This window comes from Morus notabilis, unplaced genomic scaffold (assembly GCF_000414095.1).
Source record: "Morus notabilis unplaced genomic scaffold, ASM41409v2 Scaffold792, whole genome shotgun sequence".
Lineage (NCBI taxonomy): Eukaryota > Viridiplantae > Streptophyta > Magnoliopsida > Rosales > Moraceae > Morus > Morus notabilis.
The window spans coordinates 66,727-90,298 of NW_010367733.1; the positions used below are offsets into that span (position 1 = coordinate 66,727).

The following is a 23,572-nucleotide window of genomic DNA, read 5'->3' on the forward strand; positions in this document are numbered from 1 at the left end:
TTTTGCTTTAAATCCTATAACAGAGAACAATAGGATTGGGTTAATTTCCAAACTAGAAAGAAGCCATGCCTGATAACCCTCGAGGTTCACCTTCTCTAGAATCTGATTACAAGCAGTGACCTCATCACAACTACAATGGAACGACAAAAGAATGTTAATATACATTATATTAACATCAAGAAAAAAAAATTAATCACTGCCCGTAATTCATAGAACGATAGATTGAAAAGAAAACAAAACCAAAACCAAATACACAAGCGTGTGTGTGATAAATCACGCACAAAGCTTCATTATTGTTTTGAAGTTTGATGAACAAACCTCCAATTCAAGACATTCGGTGCCAAGATACCAAAACGACTAGCAAATTCATTGAATGGCTTTCTTGTGGGATATCCAGCGCAACTGATCCTGATTGCCTCCATGACTCCCTGAAATTAGGTATTTTCCAAATCCATTATGCACATATAACAACAACAACAACAACAAACCTTAATCCCAACTTAATTGGGGTCGGCTATATGGATTTCACTTTTTCACGCAGCTCTGTTCGAAATTAGACTTTCCAGCAGGCCTAGATGTAGAATGTCATTATGCACATAACAGACCAAAATCATATTCAAATAGGAAGACCAAATTGAAAAAACTTACCCCGCAACGAAGCTGCTGCAAAATGTTATTATTCTCAAATATAGCAGGCTTCAGCAGATTATTTGGCTTCACACAACGTATGTAGTGTGGCTCAGTGACACTTAGTGTTTCGAGCAAAGCTTGCAATTGTTGCTGTACAAAGCAAGCGAAAAATGAAACTGAAAACAGGAACTGAACAATTTTCCCAGAGCATATACTTAATTTAGAAGAAAACCAGACCTTAAATCGAGAACCTATTGAAGAGAATTTTGATGATTTGGAAGATTCTTCTGGTAAAGGAGGGAACAAGCCTGAAACAAAAGAACACTTGGACGCACTCAAGAGATCCTGATGCTCCGCAACAACATAATCTTTGTTCTTATCAAGAAAGAGTTCTGTTTGATAAGTGACCTGAAAATAAAAATGTTCCCCTTGAAATATATAGCTTTGCAATTGTTTGTATTCTTCTGTATCGAATTAGATTCAATGATCCTGGAACACTAAAATAATCTATAAGCATATATGGAATTCAAACTTACTTCACCAGCATAATGACAAATTGTGAAGTCACTGCGTGCCAACTTTGGCTTGCTAAATCGTTTATGGTCCTTAAACGTTTGATAAAGCTTCTGAGCAAAAGTCTCATTTGTTGACCTTGGAAACATGCTACAAAAAAATTATTAAGGCTTGTGTCACCATCTCACCAAGTAAAATGGAATATCTTTTGTAAAATTATATATCAAATATTAAATTAGCTAATTGCAGAGTATCTCAAAGAAATGATGAAAATTATTCCAGTAATGTTTTATATTTGAGGACATACCATGCCTCATCCAGGAGAGCAACGATTCCTCCCGGCTTCTGCATTTATAAAGGTGTATCCAACACAAATTAGAGCAACAATACATGATTAAAAGTCTAACTCTCTCATTCAAAGAATCAATACAACCTCCAATATCGATATTTAACAAGCAATCATTTTTTTATAGAAAAAAAAAAAAAAAAAAAAAAAAAAAAAAAAAAAAATTTTTAAAAAAAAAAAAAAACACAAAAGGGGGGGAAAAAAAAAAAAAAAAAAAAAAAAAAAAAAAAAAACTATTTTTAAAGAATACGAAAGCACAAAATGGGGAGGAAAAGTCAATTACGATTTGCTGAAAGATGAAATTCCATGCAATATTGAACATAAAGATATATATAGACAAACACATACATAAAAATTTCGAAGAAAATCTTTGCCAGTTTTATTTATGTTAAGGTAATAAGTTGCCAGAAGAAACTACATTAACATTCAAAATATTAATAAACTAAAAGGATAAGGGTACAACATCAAGAAAATTTAAATCTTAGTGACGATTCAAAAGGTGCAGCAAAGTTTACATAATAAAAATGAAATCTTAAGGAAAATACTTAGAAAATATTCACTTGATTTTAACACAGGAAAGACAAACCACGATGTATATAAAATAAATTGGAAAAAATGACCTACCTTTTCAATTAGATCAAGAATGTCCTGATTATCGATGAACTCTATATAACTCCAGTCAATTTCTTCTTTTGTATATTCTTCTTGCTCCATCTTGAAAACATGCTGTCAAATGAATCTAGGTTAGAACAGAAGCGGGTGGAATCCAGAAAGACAAATGAATGCAACAGATCTTCTCAGACCTGATTGAAATGCTGCTGTAGTTTTTCATTTGTCAAATTGATACAGAATTGTTCAAAGCTGCAGAGCAAGTTAACAATCCACAAATGTTAAGCACACCAACAGAGTAAAACCCAAGAATATAACAAAAACCGCCACTAAAAGCTGAGAAATAAGATCTGGGATCTTATCAAGGACTTCCTAGAACAAAAAGGAAATTTCTTCCACTGGAAAAACAAAGGAGAAAGGTGCAATGTCAAACTAAAGATTTCCTCCATTAGAAGACTGCATTTTCATCAAGAGCAAACCAAAAAACAAGTAATAAGAAGATCTCACAATAACATTTTCTCTATAATGACTTATTTGAACCAAGTGAAACCACCTAGCAGTATCAAGAGCGTCAACACTACTGGTGTTTTTACCAATCGGTAAAGGGATTGAATAAAATGGCTCCAAATTCTTGTGTTAAATTACACATCAGAAATTTAATTCCTTTTGAGGAATGAAATCAGGAACAAACTGGTACTCATTAAGGAATGAGTATGAAATTAGGTTCAATTTCCTAACATCCTTTTTAGTTACCATTATACCCTTCACAAAAGAGTTGAAACATAAATAAGTACCTGGGCATTTTTGTAATTAGAGCCATTTTGCTTCCTATTCCTTAACTTGGTAAACATTGGAATGGAGTTAAATTCTTTCTTGTTCTGATTCCTAATAATTTTAGTAAACACAAGAACAGAATCCCTAAATTTTATTTCCTTTCCTTTCAAATTACTCCTAAATCTAACTATAATTATCTTCCATAACCTAATAGTATAGACGCCATTAGACAAATATAAGGAATCAATGGCCTTACACCACAAAACAAAAACTCCTAATACCGCATGGACACTGATTTATTGCAGTCCTTTTTAATAGATTAACCTTTCTAAACAATGAAAACAAAAGGCATACCAGTTAAGCACCTGTTTGTCTTGAAACTTTCGAATCCGTAAATATCTAGAACCCCAATCAAGTGCTTTGAATCAGGATCTTGACCAATAGAGTTATTGATCTTGTTGACAATCCTGAGGCAGTAAGAGTTCACAGCATTAACGAACAATAATAATAAACGTATCTTATAAGACATATCCTTATTTACAAACTTAATATACTGTCTTACCAGTCAAACAATCTTGAATAAACAATTTTGGCTAAAGCATCTCTACTGACAGTGGCTGAGTCAGGATCCAGACATTTTGTTATTGTCTCATCACGGGTCAGAATCACACGTTTGCATAAAGAGTCTTCCAGAGACTTCTCATCACACCTAACAAATAGGTAAAATCAAGGGTTAGCCTTTCATCACTTTATAATCAATACCAGACATGCACCTTCTTAAAGTAGTATAGAATAATATCATACATGAAAAGTTCAGCTGCTGTTTTAAGATGGAAGCGAGATTTCTTGTCCTTAGGTTCAGATGAATCAGTTTCAGTCCCCTTAGTGAATTCAATGTTCCCTAAGTGGAGTATTGCCGCCACAACTCGAAATATTGCTTCCTGAAAACAGAACTCATATTAGAGACCTTTAGCAACAATATTTCCTACTTATATATCCAAAAACGCAACCTGCTCATCAGAGCCAATCCCAACAATGTCCATAGCTTTCCTAGTCGCAACGTACTCCTTGGAATCATCAACTCCATCCAGTTCATAGCAATTTGATTGATTTAAATAATGGAATTTTCTCAGGTTTCCCAATTTGTATCGCTCGACATCCTAACATTGGGCAAGATAAAAATAGAGGTTAGCCTGGAAATCAATTTGGCATGAAGACAAGAAAAGGAGCATTTGAGCTGCAATAATAGTATCGACCAGCAAACGCAAGAGAGCATTTATTTGACCATTATACAACCAGCATTAAATAAGCTGTTTTTGCTATTAAATTTCTCACCGCATGTTGGGCCTTTGAGGATTGTGCCCTCCGTAAAGAGCTAATAGCTAATTTAGGCTAGGGCAACATAACAAATAAGTTGATGCAATCTTGGGCACAATATTGCATAGAAATCATAGGACTGTCTCTTAGTCAAAATTATAGCCCAAAGAAGAATGGACGACTAAACATTAATTGCATAGACATAGCAGGACAACCCAATTACTTCTACAAATAACATTTTGCATGCAAAAATGGTACCAGCTTACCTCTGGTGGTGCAGCACAAAGCATGTAAAAGCAATGATAATTTCTTTCAGGATCAGATACTTGACAAACACGAGATCGTTCCAGTAAATAAGTTCTAATGGCAGCTCCTGAGATTCTCCCCCTAGCGTCAAACTGAAGCTCCACAAACTTACCAAATCGACTGCAATTGTATAACCATCAATTCAGGAGAGAAGTTAACACAATCGAAAAGTCAAACAGTTTCAAATATAAGTTTCCCACCCCGTATTTAGTAAAAAGAAAAGAAGAAATAAAGGTTCCAACCTAGAATTGTTGTTCCTGACAGTCTTTGCATTACCAAATGCTTCAAGAATGGGATTAGACTGCCCAAAGAAAAAGAAGAAAACAAATTATTTTACAAAGTGCAACATCAGAGGCACTCACTAACATTAGAAGGATTATGTGTATCACCCATTTGGCCAAGTCAGTATAGAATTTTTACCTCTAGGACTTGTTGTTCCACCGAACGCCCATCAGTTGCTGCCCTTCCTCCCATATAAGCAAGATAACGCATAAGCATCTTTGTACTCTCCGTTTTACCAGCTCCACTTTCTCCACTAACTAAAATTGACTGGCTAATTCCTTCATTAACCATCAGTCTGCGTTTTGTTTCATTCATCAGGGACAATTAAAGTATTAAACTCGTCAATGTGAAACTGGCAACAAAATTGAAGAGATTACCTGTATGCATAATCAGCAATAGCAAAAGGATGTGGGCTCAGCTCACCAAAAGCAGCCCTTTTATACTGTTCCATCATGTGATTATCATATAAATGAGGTAGCCTTCGAAAAGGATTTACAGCTATCAGTATATTTCCTGTGTAAGTCTGGAAACAACATTAGGGAATTTAGCTTAATATGGAACAATGTTAATACACCTAAAACTAACAGCTATGGAATTCAGTACATACAGCAAATGAATGCATTTACACATGCGTCACAACCGCCAATTAGAGGCAAAGCAAGACATGAAATTTTATGAAAGATTGTGACTTGTTACCTTCATAAAATAAATTTCCAGCTCAAAATGAATCTACAACAATTAGCAAAGTGAAGTGGAGGGACGAGAATCGTAGTACTCACATATATTTCGCTTATGTCATATCGACATTTTAAATTGTGCAGAACCCCTGGTTCATGTAGATAAGCCAGTCTTGTCATATCATCCACACCACATGGAGGAAATTCCGGATCTTTGGGATAGACATTGGATATTTTGGCGACAACCTACAACAAAATGTACCATTACATCCTTTTTTTTTTAGGATGGTCACTCTAAGAGTGTGTTTGGAGGAGGGAGAGATGGAGGGAGGGAGAGGGGTGGAGGGAGAGAACAATTCCCTTGTTTGGTTGGATGGATGAGAGGAGGGAGAGGAGGCATGGAGGGAGAGAGTCTCCCTCTGGGCCCACCAATTTGGATCCTTCCATTACACTCCGTTTGGTAGGAGGGAAAGAAAAGAGAATGGAAAGAAAACACATAAAAGAAAGAAAATGTGAAGGAAAGGAATGAAGTTGATTTTCCTTCATAGTGTTGGTATAATGAGAGGAAAGAAAACATGTAATAGCCTAAATGACTATTTTATTAATTGTTTAATATTAATTTAGATTTTAAAATAGGGATACAAAAGTAAATTTAGCCATCAATGAGTGGATTTGAATTTTCCTTCCAATGTTGGAGAGATAAAAAATAGTGGCCCCACCATAATTCTTTTCCATCCTATTTTCCTTTCTCTCCTCTCTTCCATCTTACCAAACAACCAACTCTATCATTTTCCATCCAATAATCCCTCTACCTACTTCCTTCCTTCCACTTTTCCATCATACCAAACACACTCTTAATGTTAGGATCCAACCAATCCATCCAATTTTAGAACTAAAAGTCTATTTTATCCTTAAAAGAAATTATTATCAAATAAATGAAATGGACAATATAGTAATTGGACAAACAATTATCATCCATCCTTTCAACTCTCCCTCACTCATACCAAACAACATGAAGGATTACTATAATCCTCCCCATCCTTCCTACCCTCCATCCCTCCAATTCTCTCCATCCTTCCTACTCTCCATCCTCCATCCCCATGATTTTTCACTTGTTAATTTCGACTATATAATATATGGTCAAAGTAAATGAAAATGATGCAAATAAAAAAGATGTGAGTAGCCTACACACCTCGGTTGAAATATTTTTTTAATTAAGAAACAAGATTTCTTATCCAAACGCATAGCACAGTATCAAACTTGCTCTTTCGACCACATACTAGACAAAGTGAAAGTCGCCACAAATAGGAAATTTCTTCTTCATTTATTAGCAATAAAACTTGCATCAAAAAGTTCTTAGTCCACTCAAGTGGTGTAGAGAGTCTTCCTTTTCCTTTGTAGAAAAAAACTAAAGTGGAAAGAAAACCTTAATAGGTGAAGGAACCCTTGATGTTAATTCAAATGTCGACCTCTTCTAGAAAAACGTAGATCACAACATCTTCCAAACTAAATTCAACTATTTTTTAGAGTATTAAATATTTACAAGCAAATTAAGGAATAGAAAAACTACCAAGTTTATAGAAACAGATGCTTCTTAACCATAACCGGTCACATATGCAAAGCAATAACTTATATGAAAGGCTCAAACAACACTCACTGTTTTCCCTGAGGTGCAATCTACTTTAATCTCTTCATCATTAGCTTCAAGAACTTCTCCATCAATCCAAGCTACCTCAGGATCCTCAACCCAAACATGAGACCCAACAGAAAAATTTACTTGAGCAGCCTGTATTACCAAGAAGATCATCAGCACATCCAAATAAAAACAATCATGCCACGTTTATTCATGCCAAAAATAAAAACTGTTAGTAATCATAACGTATGTATGGGTAGATTCCATCTCCATCAGCACGATGGAGAGAGTTGGCATCCATCAAAACCACATGTACGGCATGAATGATATATTGATACAATGAATAAGAAGTATCTAACAGAACTTGGTTTTTTCATGGGCTTCACGTTCTCAGACTCTACATTATTTAATTGAGTTGTATATAAATGTATAAATATATATATATATATATCAATATTAAGAAAATGCCACCCAAACAGCAGATATGAAAACAATGAAACTCCTGTTTAGCATTCAACACTACAACCTAATACAAGCAACACTGTTGTTTGCGTTGTTAAGTAACAAACTTTCTGTTGCAAATGTAGATGAAAAAATTTATAAAATCCCTCAATTTAAGAGAAACAAACACTGCTTTTTATAGAGAGAAAGAAACGAGTACATTTGGAACTACTATTTACCACTCAGTTGCATTAAAGAGACTAAAACAAATCCAGGGACCAAAAAGGCAAAAGAATCTGAATTTTAAGTACTACATGGTTCTGAAATCTCACAGCAGATAAAATGTTGACAACAATAATCGTAACCAACGAGAAACCATGATTAAATAGTTTCAATTACTTCTTGGCTTATTAAAGCCACGAACTTAATCCTCATTTCTGCTAACTAATCCGAAAATCAATCGAATTTGAACCACGGATCCTACATTGAGCTAAGAATAACGAAAACATATTACAACAAAAAATACGAACAAATAAATCGGAAAAATTCAAAACTTCGAGACGAAGAAAACATGAGAACGATTAACAGGCACAGCCAATACCATTGCTCAACAATAATTTATCAGATTCAGATCGGAAGCTGAGCTCCTCAAACCCTAGATTCCGTCAGCAACAAGCACCACCCAATGCCAACGAAATCATAGGGTTTTCCCGCAAAAGATCCAATCTTTATCCTGATTTCTCCAAGCTAGGGTCCACCAAAGTTCACCGGAGCTCCCGTTTCTCGCTCTAAATCCGAGAGCTTCCAATGAACTCTGGAGAGAATTTGGTTTTCTGAACGAAAAAAAATATAAATATGGAAGAAGAACGAAATGCTGGTGCAAGAGGCAACAATGGCGAAGCCGAGATCGTCCCGAAACGAAAGGGAAGATGGTCCTGGACTATTTTCCCTTAGTTTATCGCCGTTTCCTTCGCTTTCTCGCCGGGTTTTGCTCGTCGGCGGTTTGGGTTTCTCTATCTTCTCTTCTCTTCTCTTCTCTTTCTCTCTCCTCTCTTGTCTGTGTTCGCGCTCTCTGTCTCTGTCTCTCTCTCTCGAGGCGTTTGTTTGTTTGGCTTTTTGGCAAATTGCCAGCACAAACAACATGAACGCGTAAACTCAACACGAACTGTGGACTTCCGATATTACCCTCGTATCGTTTATTTATTTACGGATTGTGCCCCCAGCCGTTATTGGAGTTAGTACTGCAGCTTTCGAACTGCCACAAGCGTAACACATTTTAAAGTTCTATTTATTTCGTGTTTTATTATAATAAAAAATTTTTAAAAATAATTATATTTAATTTTTTTATAATAAAAAATTTTTACATAAAATTATATCTTAATTTAAATTAATAAATTAAGTGAGCTCTGAGTTTTCTTTAATATCCCTTTTTCCTTATAATTTTTTGAATGAAGAAATGCAATATATATATCTATATGTTTTTTCTTAATAACGAAGCTCCATGTTTTATAACCAAAATAATAATAAAAAAATAATATCATGCATGTACTCAAGATACGTTATTTTGATAGCAAATTCGGTTACGATTAGTACTATTTAGATTTACATGTTAATATTAGCGTTTAGTAGATTGATTCAAAATTATAATTCTAGATACTGATTCAGAATTAGTATTTAATTACAGTAATTCGGAATTATGATTCAGAATCAGTGTTTAGTTTGAATGATTCTGAATTATGATTCGAAATCTGATGTGATGTTGTAAACCAAAATCACTCATTATTCTAAAACTATCCCCCTCTTGATTCAAGATTATTCAAACCCCTAATTCTGAATCATGGTTTCAGAATCATGATTTAAACCTAAAATTATAAATCATAGTTCAGGTTTCATAATTATGATTAGAATCACCCTAATTTGAATCGTCGTACTAAACTAGTCAATTTTAATAAGGTGGATTTGCTTTTTGTTTTTTTTCCCTTTTCAGATTAGTACAATTACAGTTGGTATTCAATACCTACATTAATGTTAGGTGATCATAGGTTTTTGTTAATATTGTTGGATCAGGTATATATGTCGTGTTTGGAATTATTTTTATTTTTCTTTTTCACGTTTTTCGAAAAAGAAAAAATGAAAATGATTCTAAAATAGCGTTTAGCACAATTAAAGATAAAAACCGGAAATTAAAATGATTTTTTAGTTTAGTGTAAAATGGGAGAGAAATGAAAAATGACTTTTCGTTTTTCATTTTTTGTTTCCGTTTTCTCTTCTCTCGAGCACAGAGAGAGTGAGAGACATTAACGAGTTTTCTTATACTCAAAACAATATCTTCATAAAACTACCAAACGCATTTTCAAAAATGATTTATGTCTGAGATTGAAAACTTTAGGTGCGTTTGGAATTCGTTTCAAAATGATTTTGTTTTTTTGTATGAAAATGGAAATGAAAACGTTTTCTATCACAGACAGAAATCATTTTTAAAAGTGTGTTTGGTAGTTTTTTTAAGAGATTGTTTTCAGTATAAAAATTCCATTAATGTCTCTCTCTACTCGAGAGATGAGAAAATGGAAACAACAAATGAAAAATGACTAAAAGTCATTTTTCATTTCTCTTTCATTTTACACTAAATCACAAAATCATTTTCATTTCTTTTTTTGTCTTTAATTGTGCCAAACGCCGTTTATCTCCCGTTTTCATTTTTTCTTTCTCAAAAAATAAAAACGAAAACAACTCCAAACACATCCTAGAATTGTTCTTATTTTTATTTTTCACGTTTTTTGAGAAAAAAAAAATGAAAACGATTCTAAAATGGTGTTTGGCACAATTAAAGATAAAAAAAAAAGAAATGAAAATGATTTTTTGGTTTAGTGTAAAATGAGAGAAAAATGAAAAACGATTTTTAATCGTTTTTCATTTTTTGTTTTCGTTTTCTCCTCTCTCAAGTAGAGAGAGAGAGAGAGACATTAATGAATTTGTTTATACTGAAAACAATCTCTTAATAAAATTAATAAACGCATTTTCAAAAATTATTTATGTCTGAGATTAAAAACATTTTCATTTTCATTTTCATACAAAAAATAAAATCATTTTGAAACGAATTCCAAACACACCTATAGTTTCCTTGCCAGTAGAAGTAACAGTATCTTAACATCAATATACGTTCGGCACATGCCAAGTATCTTATTAGTATCAGACACCAAAATTCTGAGTCCGAGTACCAACTAGTAGCTATTTTAAAGGATCATATTGAAAAACATCAATATCAAACAGACACAGGAACAAGTATTTTTGCCACATAACCACCACAAAGCACTGCTTTACTGGTTATCTGAGTTTCATTTCACGCCAGCAGTCTACTGATTTGCAATATAAACAAAAACTTCAACAGACACGACGGAAAATACAAGACGCGAGACTTACTAATCCTGCTAGTTAAATTTCTAGCCATGACAGAATAGAGAGATAATAGGTGCCCGGCTAATCTACCACTGGGCTTCAAAACAAGACAATATCTAGCTGACCGCAAGAAAGGAAGAACGTGTTACAGAAGGATGTCAAAAACAGTGAAACATTGCAAAAGAAGGCAGTCAAAAAGAGTGGATCATTGACACAAAGGGCAGTCATTCAAACATGATCGTTGAAAAAAAAGCGGGAAAACTAATATCAGCTTTAATGCAAGGATTAGCCATGCAACCTTGAACCAAATTCTTTACTGTGCTGATCATATTGTGAATAAAGAAATCCATGTATGCACTACAATGTTTGCAAAACAAGAGTTTCTATAGTTTACATAAGTAGGATGAAGAAAGTCATCGGTACAATAATTTCAACAACCGAACAAATCAAATGTAGCAAATAAAGTTCTCTTCCTCTTCCTACATTCCGTGAGGCAAAATACATCAACCCACTAAAAGTTCAAGACACCGATTTAGTTTTTATGTGAAAAGAAAACACCTTCAATCTGAAGGGAAAAACCACAAATTTAACTTGAAATTTAAGCCCAAAAGGTGTTAACAATTACAAAATAACAGTGAGTAAAAGGAGAAAGCTGCAATCCAAAAGGATAGACTTTATAGTTCAGACCGTTGCAAACAACATACTTAAGCGACAATCAGACTGTTGCAAGAATGCTATAATGGTGAAAGATCTTAACCAACAAGAGCTTTGTACTGACAGGATGCTGGGGCTAAGCCTTGTGCATCTGTGGTTGCACCTTTGATTCTTTTCTATGTTATTGATGAAATTTCCATATAATGTTGGAAATAATTAGATCTATGTTTCAAACACTTCACTGTTTCATTCCTTCTATTTGGCGAGGCCCTTACTTCAACTCTTTCAGTTCGAGTCCACTCTTTGGCTGACTTGTTAATGATCATCTTGCTTTAAAGAGGGAATTGTCTAACCCCATTAAATTTCATTAGTATAAGATGTAAAACCTGTCGCTTTTCCCTTTTGAGGGATTTTCCACAAAATTGGTGCCTTCATTTTTTATTCTTTTTCCATTGTTTTCTCTCTGAACTATGCACCGGGGGGTTTCATAACAACATCGAATTCTACACCTTCCCCAAAGCGCTTCATGAGTTTTTATAAATTTTTTAACTCTATTGTCTACTATTGTATTTTACAAATGATTGTCTACCTTTTTTTTCTTTTTCAGTGCTTTATTTTTTCTTCTATTTCTTTTTTGCTTCATTATATATTTCACTGTAGTCTCTTACCTCCAATACTCCCCTACCATTTTTGTTCCTCTTTCATTTCTCTAAATTTGAACTTTATCGCTCTCTTATAAATTTTTGAAATCTTCAATCTCAACAATCCTTACTGGAATAATCTCTTTAATTATTGATCAATTATGATTTCAATTTTATTTAGTTGTGTATCAAAGTATTTTGTCATTTCACTGTATATTACTTCTATAAGTATCGAGTTATTTGTGTTTGTGAGTATGTGTCTTTATGTTTTTGGGTTTTTTTTTAAACTGAAAAACTAAATCAAAAGTTTACTTGGTTAATGAAATATAGGGTTTTGACTCCTTAATTAATAAACTATCTATTTTCAGAATGAATCAAACACAATAATGGTATGTAAGAGTTTGGACAAATTACACTTGTGTCCCCTGAACTATTGGCGTGTTACAAAAATTCTCCATAAACTTTAAAAATAGTAAATTTTCCCCTGAACAATTTGATGTTAGCATGCGTCTCCCTTATCCGCGCCCTCTGCTAAATTTTGAACGTTAAATGTGACGTGTCAGTCGCTGAGGCATTTAATTTGTAATGTAATATGAAATGATGATTTTTCCCATATAGTCATCCCTTTCTCAAGTTCCCTTTGTCTATCGTGGCCAATTATGAATTTTTCCCTAATGGTCATAGGGAGCCTGGCCACCATGAAACTTGGCTTGCGCGTGGTTGGTCTTGAAGGAGGAAAGTCTGGGGATGGACTAGAGCCAGTAGAAGAGGCAATTAAAGGCCATGAGGTAGTAGGAGGAGGTGACGGAGAAGCTGACGGTAGAAATGGCGGCGAGGAAGGAGAGAGGGAGGGAGTTGAAGGAGGAGGAGAGAGAAGAGAAGGAAGAGATGAAGAAGGCGATCTGGGAGAAGAGGAGAGAAAGCCAGACTCTGACTAAGGCGCCGAACTTGAAGTTGAGGGAGTCGAGGATGTAGGAGATCATGAGGCCCATGGTGGGAGTGGTGACAGTGGGGGTGCCACCGAGGTCGAGAAGGAAGGCGGCACATGGGAGGAGAGCGACGACGATGTGGGTGTTGTGAGCGAAGAAGGAGATGGCTAGAGAAAAGCAAAAAGTGTTGTTGATGGATCTGCGAGAAGAAGGGTCGACGTCAGAGGGGTTAGGATTTGGATCGGAGGAGATATTGTTGAAAGAGGGGGTGGAGGAGAAGGAAGGAGCAATGGCTGAGGAAGAGATGTAGGAACGAAAGGAGCGGGGTTGGAGCTCTGGCGGGATCATCTTCGCCGGTGCCAGAGACGATGAGAGGATTTTGGGTATTATGGAATGGATTTCAGGATTTTTCCTAAATTACTTATTTGCCCTAGTAATGAGAGTCACATGTCAGAAATGTGACACTTACCATTCAAAATTTAACAAAGGAGGCGGATAAGGGTGAAGTGTGCTAATGGAGAATTGTTCAGGGGGAAATTTTGTTATTTTTAAAGTTTAGGAGAAATTTTTCACGTTAATAGTTCAGGGGGCACAAGTATAAGTTGTCCTGAGAGTTTCAAAATGATAAAGTAAAAAAAAAAACAAGTTTTGAGGAGAACAAAGTATATGAAACAAAATGTCAAAATGTGTAACTAGTCTAAATTTTTTTTTCCTTTTTGGGATCTATTTGTTTTTTTACTGTTCAATCCCTCATAAACCCAAACTATTATACTTTATTCGTGCTACATTTGGTTTAAAAATAGTAAATTTATTATCATAGATGTTTGTGTAAATAACCCTTTTTCTTGTTAAATTTTCAAGTAAAATTTTTCTTATATCTTTTCTTTTTTATTCATTATCTATGTTATAAAAACATCAATTACAATTTAATACGTGCAAATAACTCTTATGGCATACTATTCATCCTTCGTCGTCCAACATGTATTGTTTGGTACTTTGCCCCTGATTTTTTTCTTACTTTCATTTTGCCCCTCTTATTTTTTTAATCTTTTTCATTTCTTTCTAATTCCATCTTTTAACTAATATTTTATTTCTAACTATTTTAACTTTCTTCTTTCTTTCTTTTTAAACTCCATTTATCTACGAATATCTCTTACAAACGGAATTTTACCTTTCTTTCTTTCTGCTTTTTTTTAACACCATTTGTCTACTAGATCACTTACACTAATATTCTCTTGACTTTTCTTTTTTTATTCATCTTTACTCTCCTACTCTCTCTTGGATTTCATAAACTTCAAATCTAAACTTTTCATTAGCATAATCTCCTTGCTTGTGTAGTGAGTTTTTTTAAAAAATTTTGTTATCTTATAATTTGGAATGTTTCATCAATTTAAACATATAAGTGTCGAGGTCCGGTAGATCCCGAGGGTATGACATGGTGGGAGTGTACACGTGTAAGTATTTGACTCGTTAGTGGTGGTTCCAATGTCATCAAAACACTTAACGGACCTTCGAAGTAGACAACGATGGTAGGACCACCGACGGTGGTGTGGTTCACTTAGGCCCAAATTAGGCCAAAGAACACATGTTCTAGGACCCTCTTTGTTGCCAAAATCACGAAAATACTCCTGCAAAAAATGTTAGAAATCCAAAAAAATAACAATGAAGAACTTCGTGAATGAAAAATGGTGGGAGGAGTGATCACGTAGTTGATGGAGGAGGTGACTCAAGAGGTGGATAAGGCTTTTTGATGGAGAAAGGCTCCAAAAGCAGTTTTCGAGCTGCTTTAGAGGCTTTGGGTATGTAGCTTCGCTGGTGGATAAGGCGTTGATGTAAGTGCTCCGAAAGCGAATGCATGTTGTTCTGAGAGTGTGGAAAAGTTTGGAGCACTCCCTCCGATGGTGGATGATAGTGGCTCCGAGGTTGGTGGCTTAAATACTTTCAAAAAAGTGTGAAAACAACTCTCAGAATGCTCTCAGGCAGTGTTGGAAGAGGATTGAAAAGTGTTCTTAAGGAGTTTCTAAGGAGGTCAACACTTAGAAACTATGGAGTTCCTCAAGAACTTGAAGAAGGCTTCACGTCTTTGTAGCAAAAGACTTGAAGAAGACACCCAGAAAGAAATTTTGGAGTGAATTCTCAAGAGTTTCAGTACTCAAGAGAGTTATAGTGAGATCTGATGTGTTGATCTGGTATGCAGGTGAGGTGATGGTAAAATGAATAGGGTGAGGGGCTATTTATAGGAGGAAATGGGAGTGCTTGATAGCTGTTCTGACGGAGGTCTTAACACTCATTTCTAATTGGAGGAAGGCTATCATAAGCCTTTCTTAGTTTGACAAAGAGATCATTCGAAAATGGAATGGAAGGTTGTGGAATGGAGAAAACGGCGGTGGGTTGTCGAAGCATGCATTTTCATTTGGAGGAAAGATGTCAGATAACTTTCTAATTTTGACAAAGAGACTCACCAAAAATGGGATGAAAAGTTTCTGAAAACTTGCTCTAGTTTCATTCTAATGAAGTAAGGCACAAGTCATTCCATTTGGAGTAAAATTCTAGCTACCTTATTAGAGGAGACAAAATGATACCTTAGAAGTGGTAAATACTTAGAGGCTAAGTTCCAGATTTTGAGCTAATACGAAGTGACTTCAGACTTGAAATCTCCAAGAGTGCTTGACTCAACCAAGTGCTCCAAAGACTTTCCTCTTTGGGGGTCTAATAGTGTGTCAGACTTTTGTCGGAGGTTGTTTGTACGAGAATGACCAAGTAGCCATTGTACTTTCTCTAACAACATGTTGCTCCAACACTAGGTTGCTCCAACACCAGGTTGCTCCAAATGCACACGAGTACTCTGAATGGACAACCTAATGTTGGTTTCCGATTCGAATTCGGATGCGGAAGCGTGGGGAAGGCGGATAAAGTATAACAAAAATTTTCACAAAACTTTTGTGATACTCATATTAATTTATGCACGAATAAATTAATCATATTAATTTATTTATTAAAAACTCAATTAGGAAAAATACCTGGAGGCCGATTAGGATGATAACTTGAGTTCTTTTGATCTCGAACAATCCTTTGCTCCAAAGCCTTGTGTTTAGAAAATCAAAGTCTTCCACGTCAATTCCTTAAATCTACGTAGACGTGTGTGTGGGCACAGTTGAGACAAAAAATGGTTGGAACAAACACTCGAATTTTTACAAACACCAACGCATGCACGATGTGAAATTTTTAGCAGAAAAATTTTTCTTCCATCTCTATTGGGGATTTCGGCCAACCCTCATAAAATTAGGTCAAAAAATTGTCACGCGCAATTTTTATCATATCTTATTTATAGAGTAGAAGTCAAACTTCTAGAAGGAATCCAATCTCTATCTCCTATTTGAATTTGGAACAAAAATTCTCCTCTACCTTATCTCAATGTGGCCGGCCATCTCTAGGGTTTTCTATCCCTGTGTGTGTGGCGCCAATTCTAGATAGGGAAGGAAGAGAAAATCATCCTTTATCCTGTAGTCCAATTTTAATTCAAATTCGAATTTAAGTCAAACTTAAATTAATTTGAATTCTAAATTGAACAACTTATCAAATAAGTTTAAAAGGATAAATTTAAATTATGTTCATAATTCAAATTCAAATTTAAATAATCACATTATTTAAATAATAATTAATTCTTAATTAATTATTTTTGAGTATTTAATTAATTCTAAAAAACCATTTTGCCCTTTGTGTTTGGCAGAATTACAAGGACGACGCAGGGACTAATGGACCTATAATCCCGAGCTCTAATACAATTAATAATTAATTAAACACTTTAATTAATTAATTAATTCTATTAATTCTAATAGTTACTCCACTATAAACTTGGAATGGCACTCTCAAAATTATAAACATTAATTACTTCTAAACTGTAAAGTGTCCATTTGATATAGTCATTGCATATAGATCAATCCTCCATAAATAATTCATAATTAGAGCCAGGTAGAATCCGTTAACCTCTCTAATTATATCTTCATCCTTGAGTACCATTAATTCTCTAATGGATAGTGATTCATAAAACATATTCATGAACCAGAGCGTTCTTACTAATCCAAGTGCCGAATCAACACTCAAGAGAATTATTTATCTACTTCTTTCTGAAGAAGGAATGAATTTCATCTCGTATAATAACATTCTCGGCTACTTACTTCATCATGTCTCCAAAATACAAGGAATAGGATTCAGGGTCTCGGAATCCGTACCGAGTAAATCAAAAGACACAAATCCATAAATAGGAGTTTGTTAAGAACTCAGGATCAAGATCATTCTATATATGACCATCAGTAGACTCAATTAGAATTTCTATACTTAACGAAAATTATTAGAAATTCATATTGTGTCTTTGTCCCTGTTCCACATAGTCTCATTATGTGTAATACACTCATTCAATATCACATCATATTAACAGTGCGGATAACACCGTTTCATTCTAAATGGGAATGACATGTACTAGTAATGTTCTAATTAAAGATTCCGAACTTTAATTAGATTTATTACGAACATCACCTTTTGATTATTATCCTTAAACATTATCCTCTCGTATACAATACTTATATACAATGATTACGGTTACATAAATAATCACGAAATTTTCATTTGATATTCATAAAATATTCATAAATATATGCACATAAAATGATGAATAAACTATTTTATTAAATAAATAATAAATATCCTATTACATCTCATGCTTCTAGGACACCATTCCCAACACCTAATACGGAAAAGAGCTGGGGAAGCATGTCTGACACAAGAAGTGCTCCAAGAGGCATGTTTGATCGCGAGAAAAGCCTCTGAATGAGCCAAGACTAATGGATTTCTCAGGCCTTTGAGTTAGAAAAAATTTCTAAAAGATCAGGCTTGGGTTTTGGGCCTTTCAAGGGCTAAAATAAAAGATTTTGGACTTCCAAAGACAAGAAGAAGGCTTTCTTGGGTTGAATCATCTACCACTCATTCATGCTTAATTTCACTAATTCTACCCTCCGAGTGAGTTTCAAATTGGGTCAAATTAAGGACAACTGGGCTTATATGATCACTCATGACCCACCAAACCACAACCCACATGAGTTTCCCTAACGTGTCTTAGGTCTATAAAACGAGCCTAATGACATCGCGGGACGCAAAGGATTGAGTCTGAACCCTTAATAAGTCTGGTATGAATTCCGGTATCAACAATAAGCTTTTTATTTAGACTGCTATTTTCATTTGCTTATTAACTTTTTTCCCTAGCATTTTTTACCGTTGCATTTTTTTTATAACATCCTTCTTTGAGATACTTTCTTTTCCTCACTTTATTTTAATTAAAATAATTACTTTCATATGCCCCCATATAAAAATCTTAGTCAAAAACTCCTATATAATTTTAATTCTTTTTTAATATGATTTTTAAATTTTTTTCTCTTGCTCTAATTAACGAACTTACTTCTAAAAAGACTATAAGTCTTGTTCATTTTACCAATTTGAGTTTTTAATTTCAGTTTTACTACAATTAAAAGATCTCATAAAAAGTCATATCTAACTTTTTCTGCTACAGTGAAAAGCTGTCACATAAAGTCACATCTCAACTCAAATTAAAAATTTAAATCCGCAAGCTGAACGAGACCTATATGTTTTAACGCCGAAATTAAACTTATAAAATTTGTCTGCGTGACTCAATTAATATATATATATATATATGGCCATTCCTAGATTAATCTTCATTCAAATTCAAGTCAACCTCATCCACTCAAAGTTCAAATCATTCAAAGATCATAACGACTACCACCGGTATAGGCCTATGCTTGCGCCAAGTGAATCATAGATCGATATAAACTTTAGCTTGTCCTCGATCACTTAGCTAATTTGAGCGCCAACGCGTTAACACTTATTTTATTATAAGTTTTTCCTTATTTTAGTGCTTTACACATGTTCAATCGACTATAGACTTGTGTTCACGGCTCCACTGGTGATAATTGCCCTTTTACAAATTCAACTCTAGATTTCGGGGACTACAATAATCTGATGAGATAGAATGATCTATAGATTAATTGCACAGTAAAGTGGTGATAAGTGCACAAATTTACACTTTTAATATTCATAATTGTCAAATTATTTTATCAAATTTGTGATTTTAATTTCAAATATTCTTAAATTTAGAGGATTTAATTTTAATTAGATTTATTTTATTTTTCAGGTTTTTGAAGAAAATAATTAGATTTGGGCTAGTTTACCAAGCAAAACCCAAAAGTTGAGCCCAAGAAAAGCCCAATTCGGCCCAAAGCCCATCAACCCATTGTCCAGCCGAGCCGAGCCGAGAAGCCGCGAGCTAAGCCAAGAAGCCGCCACGTGTCAACCACTGCTGCACCGCAGGACCGTGGGACCCAGCTGTCCCCTCACAAACGCGCGCCTGGCGCGCACCGCCCGCTCCCCTGTGCGAGTCTCCTCCACGCGCGTGTCACCCGGATTTTCTTTCCTCTCCGCGTGGGTCCCGTGTACAGAAGCCCTCCAACCATAGCACGCCACGTGGTCCCGTGTGCAGTTGCTCCCTTGTTGCTTCCCCACGCCAGCAAGTGCGCTTTGCGCGCACGATTTCCCTCCCCGCGCGAGTTCTTCTTCCGCGCGTGTCCAGTCTCCCTCAACGTGGGTCTAGCTGTGCACCACGTCTCTCCTGCGCGCGAATCAACTTGCAACACGTGTCCCACTCTTCAGAAACGTGATGGTTTTTCTCCGCCGATTAAGCCTTGTAACTTCTTAATTAGGATCTAGTTTTTAGCTTTTTAGCATTCTCAAAATTCTATAAATAGGGCCATTGTCAAGGTGATTAGGGGTTAATTTTTAGGAGCCTAAATTCTCACACATTTTCTATTATTTTCTTGTTCTTATTCTCATACTTTCTTTTTAGAATTTTATGAGAATTATGTGCAAGCTAGGCTAGAGTATTTAGGTGAGGCTAGAGATGATCTTATATGTGTAGTGAACTTATTTGGATTTTGATTCTGCAATGGGTTGTAAGTTTTATACATTTGAGTAAATAATTTTCTTTTATCATATTTCTTCTTCTTATCAATATATTTTATTGTCAACTTTCATATAAATTTAGTCAAGCTCTTTTTATGTGATTGTTGCATTATATCATATATTGATAGGTATTGTTTTATTAGTAGTCTTTTATTGCAATATTGCCAACGGTATATTGTCGCTCTTAGATTTCTCATAAGATAATTTTTTTTAATTCTAAATGTTAGAATTTTATTTACTTGAATACATTTTTAATTCATATGTTTTTCAAATATTTATTTTCCGATTGATTGTTTGGGATGTGAAACTTTCAATTGAGTCAATTTATGAATCAAAATCCAATTAGGTGAACAAAGCATATGGAGGATTCTCAAAGCTTTACCACTTTTTTTATTATTGAATTTTCTCCATTTTAAATTGTTTAAAAAATCATCAAAAACACTCATTCTCTTTCTTTGTTTGATTGCTTACTTTCCTAACGCTTTTTATTTGCTAGTCATTTCTTGTTCAATTTAACACCTCCTCGTGGGATCGACCGTTCAAATTGTACTACAATTGACCGCTTATTTTTGTACACGTTTGGGCATAAAAAAATTTTGGCGCCGTTGCCGGGGAGGTGCGTCAACAAAATTGTTCAGTAAATAATTAGCCAAAGAGGTAAGTACTATTCATCTTTTATTTATTTATTTTTTATTTCAAAAAAAAAAAACTTTTAGTTTCCGTGACTTGATTGTTAGTGTGTGTATATATATATATATATAAACTTTTGTTGCACGTTCTCACGTTCTCAATTATAAGGCCCCGTTCACTTCGCTGATTTGAGTTTAGAATTTGAGTTAAGATGTGACTTTATGTGAGAGTTTTTTACTGTAGTAAAAAAGTTAGATGTGATTATTTGTAAGAGCTTTTTACTGTAGAAAAACTTGAATTCTAAACTCGAATATGCGAAGTGAACATGGCCTAAAAGTGTATTCCTAACTTTTTTACTTTTTTTTTCACGTTCACACGTTCTTAATTTTTTTTTTTGTTGTAGTCTTGTTAAAAAAAAAAAAAAATGTTGAATGTTGTCTAACTATCATTTTGTTTTCCGTTTACTTAATTGGTTTGACAGTTACTTTTTCTTTTCTTTTCTTTCAGCTTTGATTAGAATTATTACGTTTTATTGATTAGAATTGTTGGGTTTTGTTTCGCTGGTTGCAAAAAAAAAAAAAATAATAATAATAATAAATAATAATAATAATAATAAATAATAATAATAAAAAAATAAAAAATAAAAAATCTCACACTTTATTTTTGAAACGTATTCCCGTAGACTTGTTTTTTATTCTTAATTTTTTTTTCTTTTTTAGTTTTAAAATTAATTGTGATTTGATTCTGTAACCTTTTATTTTTGATAAATTAGGATTTTATTTTGTTTTCTCATTTGTATATTTTAATTGTTGCCTTATTTAATTTTTCCTTTTATAGTTTCACTAACTCTTAGGATTATAACTAGGATTGTAATTAATTGACTAATTTAGATTCCTAATCTAGGATTTTCATTATTTGGTAGATTTAGGTTTTTGACTTAGGAATAGTTTCCATTAATTAGATTACATTTCATAATTTACTCAATAAAATTTAATAATTGATTTTGAGAATAATTGTGTGGTTACGTGGAAAGTATAATCTGAGGGAGTTCTGTCTAGGAAAGTTGGTACTTAAGCGGGCCTCGCCCCATCAATCTTTCCTGGGAACGTTGCTCTGTCTAGGAGACTATTCATTGAGCCAAGAGCTATAGTCTTTCCTGGGAGCACTCTCGGTGGTTACAATTTACGTTACTATATAATTATTTTCTTTTTGATTAAAAATAAATAAATAAATAAATAAACAAAAAAAAACAAACAAACAAACAAAACAAAATAAACACAAAAAAAAGGTGAAACATTATAGGGTGAATGAATCGTTATAGAGACGAATTAGGGAGATTTGCAATAAGACCGGAGAACCATAGTGAAGTTTCTTCCCACACGTCTAGCCCTCTCTCGACCCCATCCTCATTAGCAGTTGCAAATCCGTTCGCAATGGCTCAAAACGAGGAGGTCCAGCAGAAGACGTTGAACGATTATCTCCACCCTACGCGACACCATCATGCATAATGTTTCCCCTAAATATGCCGAATTTGGATTTCAAGCCAAGCATGATCCAACTCCTGCCAACCTTTCAAGGGTTAGAGAGCGAGAATCCATACGTTCATATTAGGGAGTTTGAAGAAGTAGTGGCCACTTTTCACAATCGAGCTGAAGCCGTGGACTCTGTGTTCTTTCCTTTCTCTTTGAAGGAAAAGGCTAAAAGCTGGTTGTATTCTCTGCGACCTAGGTCTATTGGAAGTTGGGAAGAAATGACGACATCATTTTTCAACAAGTATTTCCCTCACCATAAGACCAATGGTCTGAAGCGACAGATCTCGACCTTTACCCAAAAGGACAATGAAACTTTGTATCAAGTATGGGAACGGTTCAAGGATCTGTTAAATCAGTGTCCCCACCATGGTTACGAGAGTTGGCGCCTCGTCAGTTATTTCTACGAAGGACTCACGATTCGAGAGCGCCAATTTGTGGAGATGATGTGCAATGGTGAATTTCTCCAAAAGGATCCCGAGGAGGCTTTTGAGTATCTCAACGAGTTAGCCGAAAAAGCCCACACTTGGACCGGACCTAGTGCTACTGACAGGACCAATAGGTCCCGACCGGTTAGAATCTATCAATTAAGGGAGGAGGACAACCTCAAAGCCCAAGTCGAATCTTTGACAAGGCAAATCGAGGCCCTCAAAGGCAAAGAAGGTAGAGGAATCCACACGGTCGCAAGGGCAGAGACACATGAGCCATGCTTTGTCTGTGGTGGGGTGGAACATCTAGCTAAGGATTGTCCTACTTATGGTGAAATGAGAAAGGTTTATGAGGAGTAATGCAATGCCTTAGGGGCATACAATAAACCCTTTTCTAACACATACAATCCTGGCTGGAGGAACCATCCAAACTTCAGTTGGAGAGATTCCAACCAAGCACAACCATCAGGAGGACAATGGAGAACTGAGCAACAGCCGCAACCACCAAAGGCGTATTCTGTACCTCAATACAATTCGCATCAGCCAAGGAGTTCTCTTGAGAACACCTTGCAATCTTTCATGGAGGTGCAGAGTAAGACGAATCAAAAGTTTGAGTCACTGTTCACGCAAATGGTGGAGGAAAGTAAAGAAATGAAAAGTCAAATCATGAATCTGACCGGAGCTTTGGCTATTCAAGAATGCGGCAAGTTCCCTTCACAAGCTCAGTCAAACCCAAAGGGTCAACATATGGCGCAAACCTCATGTCTCGATAATCAAAATGTTAAGGAGGTAAATACCATCAGTTCTCGCA

At 34.9% G+C, this 23,572-nt stretch overlaps 1 protein-coding gene and 1 non-coding gene across 3 annotated transcripts in view; both read right to left on the reverse strand.

Annotated features, from left to right (window-relative positions):
- The window catches only part of LOC21394610 (myosin-6), a 30,517-nt gene extending 22,281 nt beyond the window's left edge, over positions 1–8,236 (reverse strand). Inside the window, exons 1-19 of one of the 2 annotated variants that reach the window (XM_024175525.1) lie at positions 8,130–8,236; positions 7,112–7,240; positions 5,557–5,700; positions 5,155–5,300; positions 4,916–5,072; positions 4,738–4,796; positions 4,456–4,615; positions 3,883–4,032; positions 3,677–3,813; positions 3,435–3,581; positions 3,238–3,339; positions 2,293–2,350; positions 2,114–2,215; positions 1,451–1,488; positions 1,167–1,293; positions 868–1,038; positions 649–780; positions 319–428; positions 70–130 (exon numbers count right to left, since the gene is read on the reverse strand). In XM_024175525.1, coding sequence (XP_024031293.1) covers positions 70–130; positions 319–428; positions 649–780; positions 868–1,038; positions 1,167–1,293; positions 1,451–1,488; positions 2,114–2,215; positions 2,293–2,350; positions 3,238–3,339; positions 3,435–3,581; positions 3,677–3,813; positions 3,883–4,032; positions 4,456–4,615; positions 4,738–4,796; positions 4,916–5,072; positions 5,155–5,300; positions 5,557–5,700; positions 7,112–7,240; positions 8,130–8,132 — 2,133 coding nt within the window. In that variant the 5' untranslated portion in view covers positions 8,133–8,236. Of the gene's footprint in view, positions 1–69; positions 131–318; positions 429–648; positions 781–867; positions 1,039–1,166; positions 1,294–1,450; positions 1,489–2,113; positions 2,216–2,292; positions 2,351–3,237; positions 3,340–3,434; positions 3,582–3,676; positions 3,814–3,882; positions 4,033–4,455; positions 4,616–4,737; positions 4,797–4,915; positions 5,073–5,154; positions 5,301–5,556; positions 5,701–7,111; positions 7,241–8,129 lie in introns of those variants that run through there. The other variant, XM_024175526.1, reaches the window with a different exon arrangement.
- A 14,366-nt stretch (positions 8,237–22,602) lies between these two features.
- On the reverse strand, positions 22,603–22,709 carry LOC112094514. Its single transcript, XR_002903572.1, has one exon. It is a non-coding gene; the product is annotated as a small nucleolar RNA R71 (small nucleolar RNA).
- Positions 22,710–23,572: the final 863 nt, after the last annotated feature.